Source organism: Panthera leo, chromosome A1 (genome assembly GCF_018350215.1).
Source record: "Panthera leo isolate Ple1 chromosome A1, P.leo_Ple1_pat1.1, whole genome shotgun sequence".
In the NCBI taxonomy this organism is placed as follows: domain Eukaryota; kingdom Metazoa; phylum Chordata; class Mammalia; order Carnivora; family Felidae; genus Panthera; species Panthera leo.
In genome coordinates, this window is record NC_056679.1 from 205,225,993 (window position 1) to 205,241,620 (window position 15,628).

Sequence of the window (15,628 nt, forward strand, 5' to 3'; positions counted from 1 at the left end):
TGAACATGCCCCTTGCTGTTCACTTCTCTCTTTTGAGAGAAGATAAAAGGTCCAGACATGAACATGCCCCTTGCTGTTCACTGTCTCTAGCAGTGTCCTCCATCTGGAGCTTTGCCTTTCTGCTTAGAATGACCTATATTGACTCAAAGCTTTGATTAACATTTTTTTTTTCTATCTTGCTCCTTTACTACCTAATAAGGTTTAAAAAGTTTTTGACAAAGTAAGACAGGAGTCTAATTATTAAAATGGATCTTAGTGATGTAGATAATGATGCTCAGAAAAATCGGGTTAATACTTTGAGAGTTTGCTAGAAGTTACAGCATTAACTCGCCTTAGGAAAACATAGGATAGACTAGAGTCTGTCCTGAATGCCTGGGCCTGGAGTCAGGTGCACAAACCTAATAGTTTTGTACTTTTGTCTCAATTATCTAGGAATGTGACAAATAATTTCTTGAAATGATTCTTGTTAGCTCTTTACTTCCCCTACTTGTGGTAGAAAGAGGAGGTGAGTAAATGCCTTAGTTCAGTGACATTTATTAAGGTCCTACTCTTTGCCTGGCACTAGCCTAAGTATGGTAGAAAAGGCGATGATCTAGACCCAGGCCCCCTCTAGTGGAAGAACTGACAAGGAATGAATTAACAAACACGTAATGTCAGTGACGAAAGTGCTGTGAAGAAAAATCCCGTAGTGTAAGGGCAGAGAGAATGGTCAGTGGCCAGGGAGGTTGTGTTCCAGATTGGGTCCAGGGAAACCTCTGTGAGGAAGTGACAGTTGGTAGATACAGAAATGAAACAAGGGAATGAGTCGGGTGAGGATTATAGGGTTGTGCTCTGGTCAGAAGGAGGAGAGAGGACAAGGTCCTGCGGCAGGATAGCCCAGTTTGTGGAACAGCAGGACAGTGAGACCAGAACAGCATAAATGAGGCAGAGAGTGGTAGGATGGGAGGCTGAAACGAGGCTGCAGCCAGCTCGTGTGAGTTTCGGTTTTACTGAGTGCAATGAGAGGTTCCAAAGTGGGAGAGTAATGTAGTCCAAGTTCCATTTTGGAAGCATCACTGTGGCTGCTGGGTAGTTTTCTGGTAGGGGTACAAGAGCAGAAGCAGTGAGAGAGCTTAAGAGACTGTTGTATCCATCCAGGTGGGAGTGGAAGTTGTTTAGACTGAGCTGAAACGGTGGAACTTGTGGGGAAGGGGTTGGAATCCAGACATACGTTGATGGCAGAGCTAGTAGGATTTACCAATGGATTGGTTGTGGGCTATGAGGAAAGACAAGAACCAAGCCTGCTGCTTTTTGAGATGGGCGAAGTACGGGGGTGATCAAAGAGCCCTGTCTGGGACTGGGTCCGTTTGACATGTCCTTTAGGCTCCAGCAAAAGCTGCTCGGTAGTCTCTAGCTTGGGGAGGGTTTAGAGCTGGGATAGGGGATTGGAGCCATCAGCGTGTAGTAGTTAAATCTGTGGAACTGGATGAGTGTCTAGGGCTGGAGTGCAGGTAGAGAAAACCTCTTTTACATTTGAAGGGTGGGAAGAGTGAAAAGAGAAGCAAAGAAGGGGAAAGTATCTAGTCTGTGAAGAGAAAATCAAGGGGAGTGTGGCAACTTGAAAGACAAGGGAGATCTTACAAAGTGGGGAGTGATCAGCACTGTCCCATTGAGAAGAGGTGGTGTAACAGGAGGGGGCATTGAGCCCTGGTGACCTTAAAGAATGATTTTTCTAGGGGTGCCTGGCTGGCTTAGTCAGAAGAGCATGTGACTCTTGATCTCGGAGTCATGAGTTCCTACATTAGGTGTAAAGATTACTTAAATAAACAAACAAACTTGAAAAGAAAAAAAAAGATTTTTCTGGAAGGGAGGATTTTTCTGGAATGATAGAAATTTGATCAGAGTGGATTTGAGAAAGGGCTGAAAAAAGAGGAAGTGGCAATCGGGGCAAACAGAACTCTTTCAAGTGAGTGTAATAGTGTGGCAAAACCAATCCCTTCCCTGTTTTAAAATTTTAGAATGTCAGCACTCAGTAACTGCTGGTTTGTAGACCCATCAGGAAATTGTATAGTTGGAATAGGGCAAAAAAAGTCGGTTTTTTCACATTGCCCTGGGTTAGCATATATTTAGATCTGTATGTGGGTTTCCAGATCTGTATGCAGCATACTCTCATCTATTATCATTAGTGTTTACAGTAATGACTTTGAAATACACAGGGCTCTTGAAAAAGCTGTATGTTGATGTGCAGTTTATAAATAGCTTTTGTATGACTTATCTAAGTTTCATATTAATAAGATCCTCCATCAGTGATCCCCTAAATCCATTAATATTTTCTAGCAGAAAGTGGGATAAAGCCTTTAAAGAAGCTGTTGATTAAGAAGCGATTTCTGCTTTAAACCATAAAGAAAAGTAACTATACAGAACTTTCTCTTGAAGTTTTCTGTGATATGCATGCAGTTTGTCCACTAGAGGGCGTAGTATGAGCGAGAATGGAGTTCTGCCTTCCTATGGCTCCAATCCCGTGTAGGATGGGGCACAGCATTGACGTTGTTTTTTCTTTTCTTTGTTTCAATTCCCAGAGCTAAACCCCCAAGAAGAAAAAAGGAACAAAATTCCATGGCATAGTTTTACTTTATGCTGCTTCTTCCCTCTCCCCTTTCCATGTGTAGTAGAATTAAAAGGCAATACAATACAGAAGTCAATAGCATTCCATTAAACAGTAACGATAGAAAAGGAGGTGTAATAGAATAACATAGAACTTTCATGGTAGCATAAAAACACCATGAAGTACCTATGAATAAACCTAAAAAACGTATACAAAGTTTTTTTGGGGGAAGAATTATCAAGCAATTCAAACAAGTAAAAGATTTCAAAAAATATAGGCGTGTATTTAACTCATGGGTGGAAAGATGTGGCACGTCAGTTCTCCAATGTCATCTACAGGTTCTAGGAATTCCAATTAATATCTCAACAGATGGTTATAGATTAGTTAGAGATGAATGGATTTTTATAACTATTTTATGTACAAAATACATTGACGATTTTATGAGGCTTATATAGTTTTTTTTCCTGGGGTGGAGGAAATGTTCAATGTATATAACTTATGCACATAAATAATGAGTGCTAACACAGTCTGTGCCTTTGGCATATAGAACTTGCAGGTCCTCCAGTTTACTAAGCTCTCTCTTGCTGCTGAGTCTCTGCACATGCTGTTCCCAGTTCCCCTTCCACCACTTTGATCAAATCCTAATTGCCTACCACTCCTCACCCTTGAGTCCTCAAGTTCAGATTGTCCTCCCTCTGAGAAACCTTCCCTGACTAGGCTCATATCCTTATTATCTGCTTCTATCAGAGCACATACCACAGCCAAACAAGACTTCTGCAAATATCTGACAGTGCCCTCTTTGTCTCCTGCAGGTGAGGGAGTTTAATGGCCAGCATTTTATTTTGGAGGAAGCAATTACGGGAGATTTTGCTTTGGTGAAAGCCTGGAAGGCAGACCAAGCAGGAAATGTGATTTTCAGGTAGTATGATGGTTTTATGTAAAACAATGCAATTAATGCAAAGTTGCATTTCAGTAACTTTACATTTCCTAAATTACGTTTACAGAATAGATATCTTGGTGTGTTTGGTGTTTAAAAATTCATTTAAAAAGTGGCTTACAATCAAACCAACCCACAGGTCAGTGTGTGTGTGTGTGTGTGTGTGTGTGTGTGTGTGTATATATATATATGTATATGTATGTATGTGCGTGTGCACGCTCAAGGCAACTGCTCTTGTTGAGATGTGGTGTGCTTCTGGGAATCTGTTCTGATTGGCTGGTGCCCACATTGAATGGCATTTGAATCTATATACCCTTGTATATAGTTACATACAAACGATTTTTCCATGTGTGTTTAGTTGCCAGGAAAGGTACAGTGTTGAGACATGCTTAGCAAATGTGACAAAAACACACAATTGTATTTAATTTTGATATTGTTATTGATATGCATTGTCTTAAAGGGCCTATGTGATTTTGATATTCTGGAAAGATACTGCTACTAACCATTTAGATCAGTTCTTTTCCAGTCCTGTTGGTGTCTACTAGGAAATACGTATGTAGGTTCTAATGAAAAGTTGATTAATCTTGATAATCCTGAACTTTCATTCTTGTTATCTGGGTAGCCACAGATATTAAGCCACAGGCCTAATAGATTTCAAGATCTTTTGATTACCCTAAGCATACTAAATACCAAGTATTTAGTATCTTGGCTTTATACATTATATGGTTGTATTTTGAAAATTGTACCACCTTTGAATATACATAAGCAAATTTTCCAAAATGTGTGGTCTTGAAGACTTCACTTGTTAGGTTACAGAAATAGTTTATTTTATATAATATGGTCATTTACTGTTTTAGGGGTTTTTTATCTTTACCAAATGCAGCATTGGTGTGATCACAATTAAATTCTCAGTGACCATTCTCATGTCATTTTTGTTGATTTCTGAAGACCTTATATGATATACTATATTTGATTTTTTTTATAACTTGTTTTATTTTTTATTTTTTAAAATTTACATCCAAATTAGTTAGCGTATAGTGCAACAATGATTTCAGGAGTAGATTCCTTAGTGCCCCTTATTCATTTAGCCCACCCTCCCCCCCCCCAACACCCCTCCAGTAATGCTGTTTGTTCTCCATATTTATGAGTCTCTTATGTTTTGTCCCCCTCCCTGTTTTTATATTATTTTTGTTTCCCTTCCCTTTATGTTCATCTGTTTTGTCTCTTCAAGTCCTCATATGAGTGAAGTCATATGACATTTGTCTTTCTCTGACTAATTTCTCTTAGCATCATACCCTCCAGTTCCATCCACATAGTTGCAAATGGCAAGATTTCATTCTTTTTGATTGTCGAGTAATACTCCATTGTATATATATACCACATCTTCTTTATCCATTCATCCATCAATGGCCATTTGGGCTACTTTCCATACTTTCCATACTTTCCATACTTGGGCAATTGTGGATAGTGCTGCTATAAACATGGGGATGCATGTGTCCCTTCAAAACAGCACACCTGTGTCCCGTGCATAAATGCCTAGTAGTGCAATTGCTGGGTTGTAGGGTAGTTCTGTTTTTAGTTTTTTGAGGAACTTCCATACTGTTTTCCATAGTGGCTGCACCAGCTTGTATTCCCATATATTTGATTTCTTGAATTCAACCAGTTTTTGATTACAGCTAATTTTGGAAGTTACACATTTTGCATCCTATCTTATTTGACACCTTGGTAAAATGTTTGCAAAGTTTAGTTGCTTTTTTAAAAAGATTAATGAAATTGGGGCATCTAGGGGGCTCAGTTGGTTAAGTGTCCGACTCTTGATTTCGCCTCAGGTCATGATCTCAGAGTTTGTGAGTTCTGGCCCTATGCGCTGTCAGTGCAGAGCCTAGTTGGGATTCTCCCTCTCTCATCCCCTCTCTCTTGTGCTTTCTCTCTCTCTTTCTCTCAAAACAAATAAACTTTAAAAAAATTAAAGAAGATATTAATGAAATTGTATAGAAGCAAATGGAAATGAATGATTTAAAATATTTCCATGCGTTTGTCCTGTGATTCACTGCCTGGCTCTACTATCTTAAAGACTGCACAAGGGCTGTTCTGAGCATTTATTTATGCCTGTGGCTCTTGAGATATGATATGAGATGAGACCGCCTATCAGTAATGGTTACGTGACTTAGATTCTTAGGATACTGGCTTCCAGGATGACCCTCTTGTTTAGTGGGACAACTGGTAAGAGGTCTGTCTAGGCCATTGGTAGAACAGCCCTGCATGCCTTTGCCTCCGGCCACACTGCTCTTGGAGCTTTCAGTGCTGTTTGGACGTCTAGTGGAATCCAACACAGAAACTTGTGGAAGTACCCAAGGACCTCTCTCTCTGGGACATGCCTGAGTTTATATTTATCCTTGAATCCCAGTGAGATAAACATTGGTGGCCTAAAAGAGCTAGTAAAAGAGAGCTGTAACTCATTTCCCTTTATGAAATGAGTTTTTCTACCAACTTACCTTCTCAGAAACAAAAAATACATTAAATTTTTTATGGATAGTGGTGGTGCATTAAGTTAAGAACTTGGGAATGCAAAACCGTCAGCAAACTTGGCACTTTCTTGAAGTTTTTACACCTCAGGGTCTGATGTGGGTGTTGTACTTCAAATAATTTCATTAGAAATTGGTTCCCCGGAATGATCTTTATAGATGATTCACACATTACCAGTGAATGTTTCATTTAAATTCAGCAGTAAGTTTCTCTTTAATAGAGAATATAATTACTATACCTTCTCATATAAAGCACTTGCTACTTTTCTTAATATTTTAACAAGACCAAGTTTAGTGAAATCCATAACTATAGAAACAAAGTGGCATCTCAGTTAAAAGATTCAGGCAAATAGTTTGAAATAGAGTAGATTTATTAATATCTATTTTATCTTTCTGTGTATAATCATATGTTGAACATGAAAAATAGTCCCTCTTCTCCTCAACTCCATAAAAGTTACATAACTGAATGAAGTGGCCATTAAATTGTTTTTATTTATAAAATAGTTTTAATACTTACGGAAAATCTGATACATTCTTTTAAAAAAATTCACAGAGTTTTATTTTATAGAAATTATTTTAATGTATAATGAAAGCTGAGAGAGGCTCTTCTTATTTTTGGTCTTCTTTCCCCACTTTCCCCCACTCCTAATACAGGAAAAGTGCAAGGAATTTCAACTTGCCGATGTGCAAAGCGGCAGAAACCACAGTGGTGGAGGTAAGAGAAGAGGTTTTTTCTGCTTTCCAGAGGTTACTTTTTAAACTTGATGTTATGTATTAGCTCAGAAAATGTACAGCAGTTCATTTGTTTTCTAGAGGATAAACAGTGACAAGTTTTAAATTTTGGATATCGAAGAATTCTATTTCAATGTATAGTAGTTGAAATTTTACTGTAACATCAACTTTCTGGTTAGCTAGGGTCTCACTAGAATGCTCTCTTTGAGATCAAGCTATGAGACTGACCAGCTTATAAAAGTCCTTTGGTACTTGAGTGAAATAGACCATGTTGGGTAAAATTGCAAGATGAATTTTTATATACAGAATCCCAAAAATATAGTAAGTTGTGTCAGAAGTTCATTATCTTAGATACTGTGAATTCTTTACGGAAGAAAGAGGGGGTAGTACAAATAATTGTTTTGTCGTGGCTCTGTTTGGAACAGTTGAATTAAGGAACTGACTGACTCTTCTTTGGACATCTCAAGGTGTGGGAGACCGTTGCTAGCGTTAACACTCTGTGACAGAAATAGGTACTTACACCCATTTTGTTGGGTATAATGACCCATTTTATTTACATGTATTTGAACCTGAGAGGAGACTTTGTAATGATTCTTAACTTGAGGCTTTGAGAATTGCCTTGGAACCAAATTTTCACAAAAGTTTGAGGTAGTTTTTCCTTGGGAGAGCTTTATAGGAACCCATCGTGGGATCTGGAAATGAGAATATATGTTCTGGGTTTTTCTCATGATGGTAGTGTTGTATGTGGCATCTTTTGACTTCTGCATACATTTGGCCAAGATGATACTTCATGGAATCAGTACGGTGGTATTTTTTAAAAAAATCAAATGTTAGAATTCAGTTCATCTCTTGGAAAGTGAAGTGTATTATTTTTATTTTTAAAGTTCTGGAGGATGTGGTACCTTCAACCCAGTCATTCTTTGCAATGACTTCAGTATATATTCTGCATTTAAAATGGACAATGTGGTTGACTCTGTGTAATCTGGTTTTTTATTTATGGAATCATCTTAATGATCTGTCTGTGACACAGATACATAATATTACTGAATAAAAGCCTATATTATAACATAGCTTAAAATAATTGGTAGTTTAGCCCTCTATTCATTTTATATATTTCTATAAAACTTCCTGCAACAGTGTTCCTTCTCTGAATACCAGGAGATATTATACATTGTCCTGGGTGAAGTTCTTTTTCTTTTTTTTTTTCTTCCTTTATAATCTGGTTCTTTTCAGCCAGTCTTCTTCTAAGAACAGAAAATGACCCTCTAGTGTCTGAGAATCACTGTAAATATTAGAAAAGAGAGATTTTCTTTGGTTTTGTTCTGTTTTGTTTTTGGCATAAGGAAAAGGGAGATAAAATCCTTTAACTGATCCTGAAAATACGATAAAGGCTAGCCTCCCTTGCCTGGGAACAGACGTCTCTGATCTATCACTGCACACATTTCTGCTAGACTCAGACTCACATTGGGATACTTTTCAATAATGGTGCTGTAGACAGCCACTCCCAATTGACTCTACCTGCAATGACCAACATGGTGGCCACTAGCCCTATGTGGCATTTAAAATTTAAATTAATTAAGATTAAACAAGATAAAAATTAATTTTCTCTTTGATAGCTGCATATAACTAGCAACTACTGTTTTGATCAACACAGATATCTGTGAAAAGTTTTATTGCACAGGGTTATTTATAATGATCAAGATGAAATCTGATTTGTCCTTCTAGTTTAGGAATCTAAGCAAAACAGCTTTTATTTATTTATTTTTAATATGAAATTTATTGTCAAATTGGTTTCCAAACAACACCCAGTGCTCATCCCAACAGGTGCCCTCCTCAATACCCATCACCCACCCTCCCCTCCCTCCCACCCCCCATAAACCCTCAGTTTGTTCCCAGTTTTTAGGAGTCTCTTATGTTTTGGCTCCCTCCCTCTCTAACCATTTTTTTCTCCTTCCCCTCTCCCATGGTCTTCTGTTAAGTTTCTCAGGATCCACACAGGAGTGAAAACATATGGAATCTGTCCTTCTCTGTATGACTTATTTCACTTAGCATAACACTCTCCAGTTCCATCCGTGTTGCTACAAAAGGCCGTATTTCGTTCTTTCTCATTAAGCAAAACAGCTTGTAGATAATGGGATTATTATAAGCCTATCTCCTCGGCATGCTCAATAGTAGAAGTCCACATGCTCATAAGTTGAATTGGAAGAACTGTGTTCTCGAAAGAGGAAAATAATTTGGACTTGGGGATGGTGAGTAGATTGGGTATTTTCTGATATGAAAAGTCCATTTTGATTTTGTGATTTTTGTATTGTTCTGAGTCTAGTGAGTACCCTAGCCTCCAGCTCCAACTCCTCAGAGTTCTGTATACTCTGTTCACTTGCGCTGACCTCCAGGATTCTGTAATTCTTCTCTAGTCCTGTCCTACTTTATTTTATGGTGATCATAGTGGGATGGGTGATTACAAGCTGGTCACTGAAGTGCTTTAACAGGAATTTAACAGTGATTTAACAGGAATCCTCAGAGATCATAAATTACCCATATTTTCTCTTGCCTGCTAGTTATTAACAACAATAATAGCTACTGTTAATCAAATATTTATTATGTATTAGTCACTGCTGTACTCTTTACGTTATTATTTTTGTAATCCTCAAGATAGTCCTATAAGGTAGGAACCATTTTTATCCTTATTTTACAGATGAGGACTTTAAAGCACAGACAGGTTAAGTGTGTGACCCGATGTCACACAGCTAGGTGGAGCTAGAACAGAGCAATAGAGATATTGATTCCAGGGTGTCTGCTCTTTTGCATTATTTTATGAAATACTCTCAAACTGTCATAAATGGATGGTTTTTCAAACTTGTGAAAGATGCTGAATCTCTGGAAGTAGACCATTTCAATGTTAACTCTTAGAATCGAGCAGAGTGTTTTGGCTAATTTCTTCCTCTATTCTGTTCTTCCTTGCCAGTTATTCTGATCATGGTCCTTTTTTCCTCCACTACCATATACCTTGCAGCTGGCTTTAGAAAAGCCTCACCCTGTGGTCAGTAGCTGTATGGGGTCCATTCAGTCTTTCTCTTAGACTCAGTTCATTCTATTTTGTAGCCTCTTGGAACCTTGCAACTTTTCACAGATTTCCCTAAATATGGTGATTGAATGTCTGTTCTGGTACTCGCAGACAGTCAGAAGCTATTTCTTAGAGCTCTCAGCTCGTGTCCTGTCTCTTATGGAGGAGGAAATCGAGGACTCTTCAGCAGCAGCATCTGGGTTAGAGCCTCTCTTCCGAAGCCCCGTGTCGCTCCACATGGCTGCATCTCTGCAGCCTTTATCCCTGTTTCCATCCTGTAACTTGAGTTTTAAGGAGGGCAGAACTATAACTGTCTATAATATTAATGATGGTTCCCTTAGACCGCTCAAAATTGTGTTTTGGACTTAGAAGCAGGGTGGTCTTCTTGCTTTTTGTTTGTTTGTTTCTTCTTTCATTAATTTACAGTAAATATTTTATGTGAAGAAGCAAACCAGTGTGTTTATCTCGAGTTAAAGAGAGTATCAAATTTGCCCTCAATATGAATTCTTTCTACTTTCTCTAAAAGGGGAGTAGTCCTCTTTTTCAGAAAAGTTTCCCCTTCACGTGTGTTCTGCACAAGCTTGTGAGTTATATAAAGCCAATGAGGTGACCAAGTAGGTCATTTTCCCCTTTACTACAATCCATATGAATATTGCATTCATATTTCTTAAAACCTGTAACCACTTGCATACTTCACCACCAAGTTGTGATATAGTGAATGCTGGCTGTGTCCCTCCCCCTCACCCCCGTAAGGAACTGGGTAGCTACTGGGAAAAATAGTGCACGTGGGTGCACATATTGGCACACATGCCAGAAAGATGTTTCTCTTTTGGGCCCAGACAGTGTTATTTCTGGACCTCCTTCTCTTTGAGTGGGTGAAGTCGTCTTCCCTGATAAACTTCACACGTTTAAGTGCAAAACCAGCCAGGGAATGACTCTTGGTGTTACATTCTGCGTGTGTAATAGGAGAAGTGAGGACTGTCGCGTCTTCCTGAGGGAACTCATTTGGCTTTTGGAAGGGTCTCGCTGTCCCCTCAATTCCCTGTGATCCCTCTGCCAGTCTCCCCGGTGCTTAGCCCACCACCCCGCGTTTTTTCTTGGAAGTGACCTGTCTCTGCATTTTTTTTCAAAAGTAGCTTATAATAGAAAACTCAGGGGGAGCGTTTGGAGTGCTTCACTCAGGAGACTGGTAAGCCTTTGTCTCCTGCGAGCAGCCTGGCGTGCCTGCTCTGTCAGAAAAGGTCGTCTGACTCAGCCACCGAAGGCTCTTCAAGCTGCCTGAGACCAAAATAGCCCAGCTGGTTTCGTCAGGGTTGTGCCATGGCTGGTGTTAGGTTTATACAGGGCCTCTTCTATTTTAGCTCATTTCAGCTTTTAGTGAAAATAGTATATTTATTATCACGACTTGAATAAAATTATTTTTATTTTGTTCACATCATGGCGTATTTCTATATTTGCTTATGAAAGAATTGCTTATATTCTAGAATACTTGATGCGTACAAATATTGTAGATGTGTAGCCTGTGTGGGTTATGAAGTATAATAATAAATTGAATACCTGTGAGCCCACCCAAGGTAAGAATTAGCGGATTGCTCATATTCCTTTTCGTCTGCCTGCATCCACTGCGGCCATAACCGTTGCTAGGGATATTGTGTTTATCAGTTCCTTGCTTTAAAAAAAAATGTTCTAAGTCATAAGGTATGGACATATTGAAACTTATTTCCCCAAGTGCTATCCTAAGACTTGTGTCAACAGAGGCAGGCTTTGGGAACTGTGACTTCTGCGTTCTGTCCTAATGGCTGGCACGTGCCATCTCTCCTTAGGAGATTAACTGGAGGAAAAGATTAGAGGCACATCTGCCATCCTGCCCAGCAGACACACTGGTGGGTGAGGAAGGGCAGAGAGCGATTGCAGTATAAAGGATAGTAAAAAATGTTTGTTTTTGATGTTCATTATGAAGGACAATGAACATATATACAGCAGTAAACAGGAGAGTAGAGTGAGGCCTCCCCCACCCCCCACCCCCGAGCTCGTCCCTCAGAGGCAGTGACTCTCATGCTTGCCTCCTCCACATCCCCATCTCCCCTTTGCTCCTCCTTTCTTATCTGGGAAGAACCACCAGATTTTATACCTCAACCACATTCTAAAGAGAGTTCAAGAAAGTTCCTAAATCCGAGGGTGCCAGGCACTTTTCTAGGTTCTGGAAGCACAGCAGTGAACAGAGCTTACGTTCTGATGCTTCAGACGTGACAGGCAATACCCAAGGGAAACAGGCAGTGTGCTATCTATTGATAAACGCTAAGGAGAAAAGACAACCAAAAAGCATGAAAAGAAACCTGAAACGGCAGGAGACGAAACTGAAGTTTTAGAGAAGGTGGGCAGTTAAAGGCCACAGTGAGCTGACTCCTGAGTAGAGACTCCCCAGGAAGTCAGGGCACCAGCTCGGCAGCCCTGTGAGGAGGAGCTGTCTAGGCGGTAGGGGGAGCACATTCCTGGTGGGTTTGAAGACCAGGGAAGACCTACTCTCTCTTGTTCAGTGCTGGACGGCAAGCAGCCCAAGGAGCCTTGCGTGAGGGCAGCTTTCTTGAGAGCAACGGCAGTCTCCTTCAGAGGCTATGTGAAATAGGATTTGTATTTTTAGTTCGTTTCATAATAGTCCCCAAGAGATGATTAGGCCTAAATCTGACCTTAAAACTCTGAGATGGGGGCGCCTGGGTGGCTCAGTCGGTTAAGCGTCTGACTTCGGCTCAGGTCATGATCTCGTGGTCCGTGAGTTCGAGCCCCGCGTCGGGCTCTGTGCTGACAGCTCAGAGCCTGGAGCCTGTTTCAGATTCTGTGTCTCCCTGTCTCTGACCCTCCCCTGTTCATGCTCTGTCTCTCCCTGTCTCAAAAATAAATAAACAAAAAAAAAAACAAAACAAAACAACAAAACTCTGAGATAAATGGAGGATGATTTTGCGATTGGAACCTCTTGGCTCTTATGACTCTCTGGCCCTGTTTGCAGAACTTTGCATTGATAACACCCCGTGAATTATCTTAGCAGAAGTGATCAAACTGGTTGTTATTTTACTTTACAATAGAAGGTGGGAACACAGTGGATTTTAATGACATGACTTAATCACTTCAATGGATCCTGTGAACATTTAATCTCCACCAAGCAGGCCAATTAATGTATCCGTGGTTTAGAGACTCTGGTTATCTTCCTTCCTGCTTTAGAGAACACAGAAATGCCCCAGGGATAAACATAAGTCCTTTCCTCCTAAGTGTCTTTTCTTCTTAATCTTGACATTGCAAATGCCTTATGATATTACAGCTTCTAAAGCAGTAAACTCACAATTTTTACAAAAAATAGTAAAAAGAAAAAACATGGGTATAAATAGAAAAAATTAAAACTTCTCTCCACATAAGACAAGTACTTCTAATCAGTTAAGAGACCTCATTAGACAGATTCAGTTTCAAGCACACACATCCATACCCAGGCAACTACTGGTCATGCCTGTATGCAATTCATTCACACACACTATTCTCTGATTGACCTATGGAAACGTGGTATTTATGAGAACTTGGCTAGAATGTCAAATTTGATAGTCACTGTGTGATGCATAATATGCTAAGTATTTTTCACTGCCCTTAAGTATTTACCTGGTAAAGCCCTGGTTCAGTTAGTTAACTAGAATGAGGACAGCAAGAAACTATTCCAGTCCTCCTTACTTCATCTACATGGGCCAGTTGAGTTGAACATTCGACACAAATTCTTTTTTAAAAGGTGAGAGGAGGTAAGAGAGCTGTTTGATACAATACAAAAAGAACAAATACCTTCTTTCCTCCAACCCCCCCATGAACCCTGGTGACCCTTGATCCTAAGGCAGAATGCAGTCACTTGCCCACGTGTTAACTTTTGGGATGGATGTGGTAAGCAATGGATATCATTTACATTGATTTTTGTTGTTAGACCTGTTAATTTATATCTTTTCATTTACATTTCTTTTTCTTACAGGTTTTTAGTCACAAGATTTTATTCATGCTTTATATTTCATTTTATAATTATTACTAAATCACTCTGAAAGAGGTATCTGTAAGTTTCTTATGCTACAAATTCAGCCAGATAAACAGTGCTTTGACAGATAATTTCCTCACACCACTAAACTAACTGAAGTGATTGACTTTACTTATTTCAGAGTATTAAAGTATTTAAAGATAATTCATGGCTATTAAAGGCCATTGAATTTTCATGAAATGCTACATTGGTTTGAAAATATTCGAATGCTAATGAAGATGTATTTAATGAAGACAAATTGTATTAATGAAGACGAGTTGAGTATTTTGGCAAAATAACCTTCTCAGTAGTAGAATTACTATTACATTAATATCTGCTGTTTCTACCAAGGAAACAGTATATATTACAAAAGTATGGACTTGATGAATGCCTGGTGTTAACTTCACTTTTTTTTTTTTTTTTGCACACTCTTATAGATTACTAAATATAATTCTTAGACTAATGACCATTTACATCCAGAAGAATAGCAGAATAGAAACATGGTTTATTGATGATAAAAATATATTAAATCAAGTGCTAATCCTGACATTTTATTTCTTGTTGCTTGGTAACAATGCAGCAGCTATGTGAGAGAGTTCCATTATCTCGGGTACAATGGACTTCACTGCATTGTGGGGTAGCAGTACCAATTACAGCAAGTCATTTGTGTGCCATTATCCTTACAAAATTTAGGTGCTGTTTTTTATTGTCCGTGCAGAGATCCTGAAAGTCATTTAATAACACATTCCCTTTTTTTTTTTTTTTTTGATGGGCTGGTGAATTTTATTCTATTTTTAGGTTTCTGAGTTTGTATCTATTTATAATTTTTGAGGCTTCACAAATTTGCATTTTGTCAATGTGTATCAACTGTATAAACTTAGGCTTTTACATTTATTATAAAGGTATGTACATTATAAGGGAAGCTTCATTAATTCTTGGTGAGCATCTTTTATCCATGACCACATAAGGAGGGGAGAAAAAACTATCTGGGCAGAATTTTTTGCCTCATGAAAAATCATCAGAGTATATTCCTCATCCTTCTCTAATATAAAAAATTCCTAGTTTAGTACCTGCTTCAGGAAAAGGAAACCTGTGGAACCGCTATGATTCATTTTAAATGAAAGGCTGATTTACGTTGTGTGTAGCCATATATGTTCTATATACTATTAGTTCACAGTAATTATTTAAAAGGATTGCAAAACTATAGCCCATGGCCTGTTTTTGTACCACATGAAGTTAAGAATGTTTTTATATTTTTATTTAATTTATTTTTTTTTAATTTATTTTTTAAGTAATTTCTGCACCCATCGTGGGGCTCAAGCGTACAACCCTGAGATCAAGAGTCACATGCTCTATTGGCTGAGCCAGCCAGGTGCCCCAAGAATGTTTTTATATTTTTAAAGGGCTATTTAAAAAAAGAATATGTGACAGAGTCCACAAAGCCTAAAATATTAACTGGACTTCACAGAAAAAGTTTGCAGACCCTTAATTTACAGTATAATTTCTATTTTTGTAGTCCAAATATATTAAATGTCAGTCTGTTATTTCTTAAAAGACCAATGAGCTCAAATAGAACTGAAACAATAGCAAGTGGTTTGAGAAGAATCAATAAAAAATTAAATCACAAGAATTTGTGTAGTAATGAAATGAATGTGCAATTTGGCAGACCCTTTGGGGAGCAACCATAAAGAAAGGAAGATCAGATACAACAACTTGTGTATCCATCCACAGTTGGTACCATTTCTTTAAA

At 38.7% G+C, this 15,628-nt stretch overlaps 1 protein-coding gene across 2 annotated transcripts in view; it reads left to right on the forward strand.

Moving 5' to 3' along the window:
* OXCT1 (3-oxoacid CoA-transferase 1) overlaps positions 1 to 15,628 on the forward strand; it is a 147,225-nt gene that overhangs the window by 30,999 nt on the left and 100,598 nt on the right. For both annotated transcript variants that reach the window (XM_042950990.1, XM_042950981.1), the window contains exons 6-7: positions 3,397 to 3,503; positions 6,701 to 6,761. In XM_042950990.1, coding sequence (XP_042806924.1) covers positions 3,397 to 3,503; positions 6,701 to 6,761 — 168 coding nt within the window. The remainder of the gene's footprint in view (positions 1 to 3,396; positions 3,504 to 6,700; positions 6,762 to 15,628) is intronic.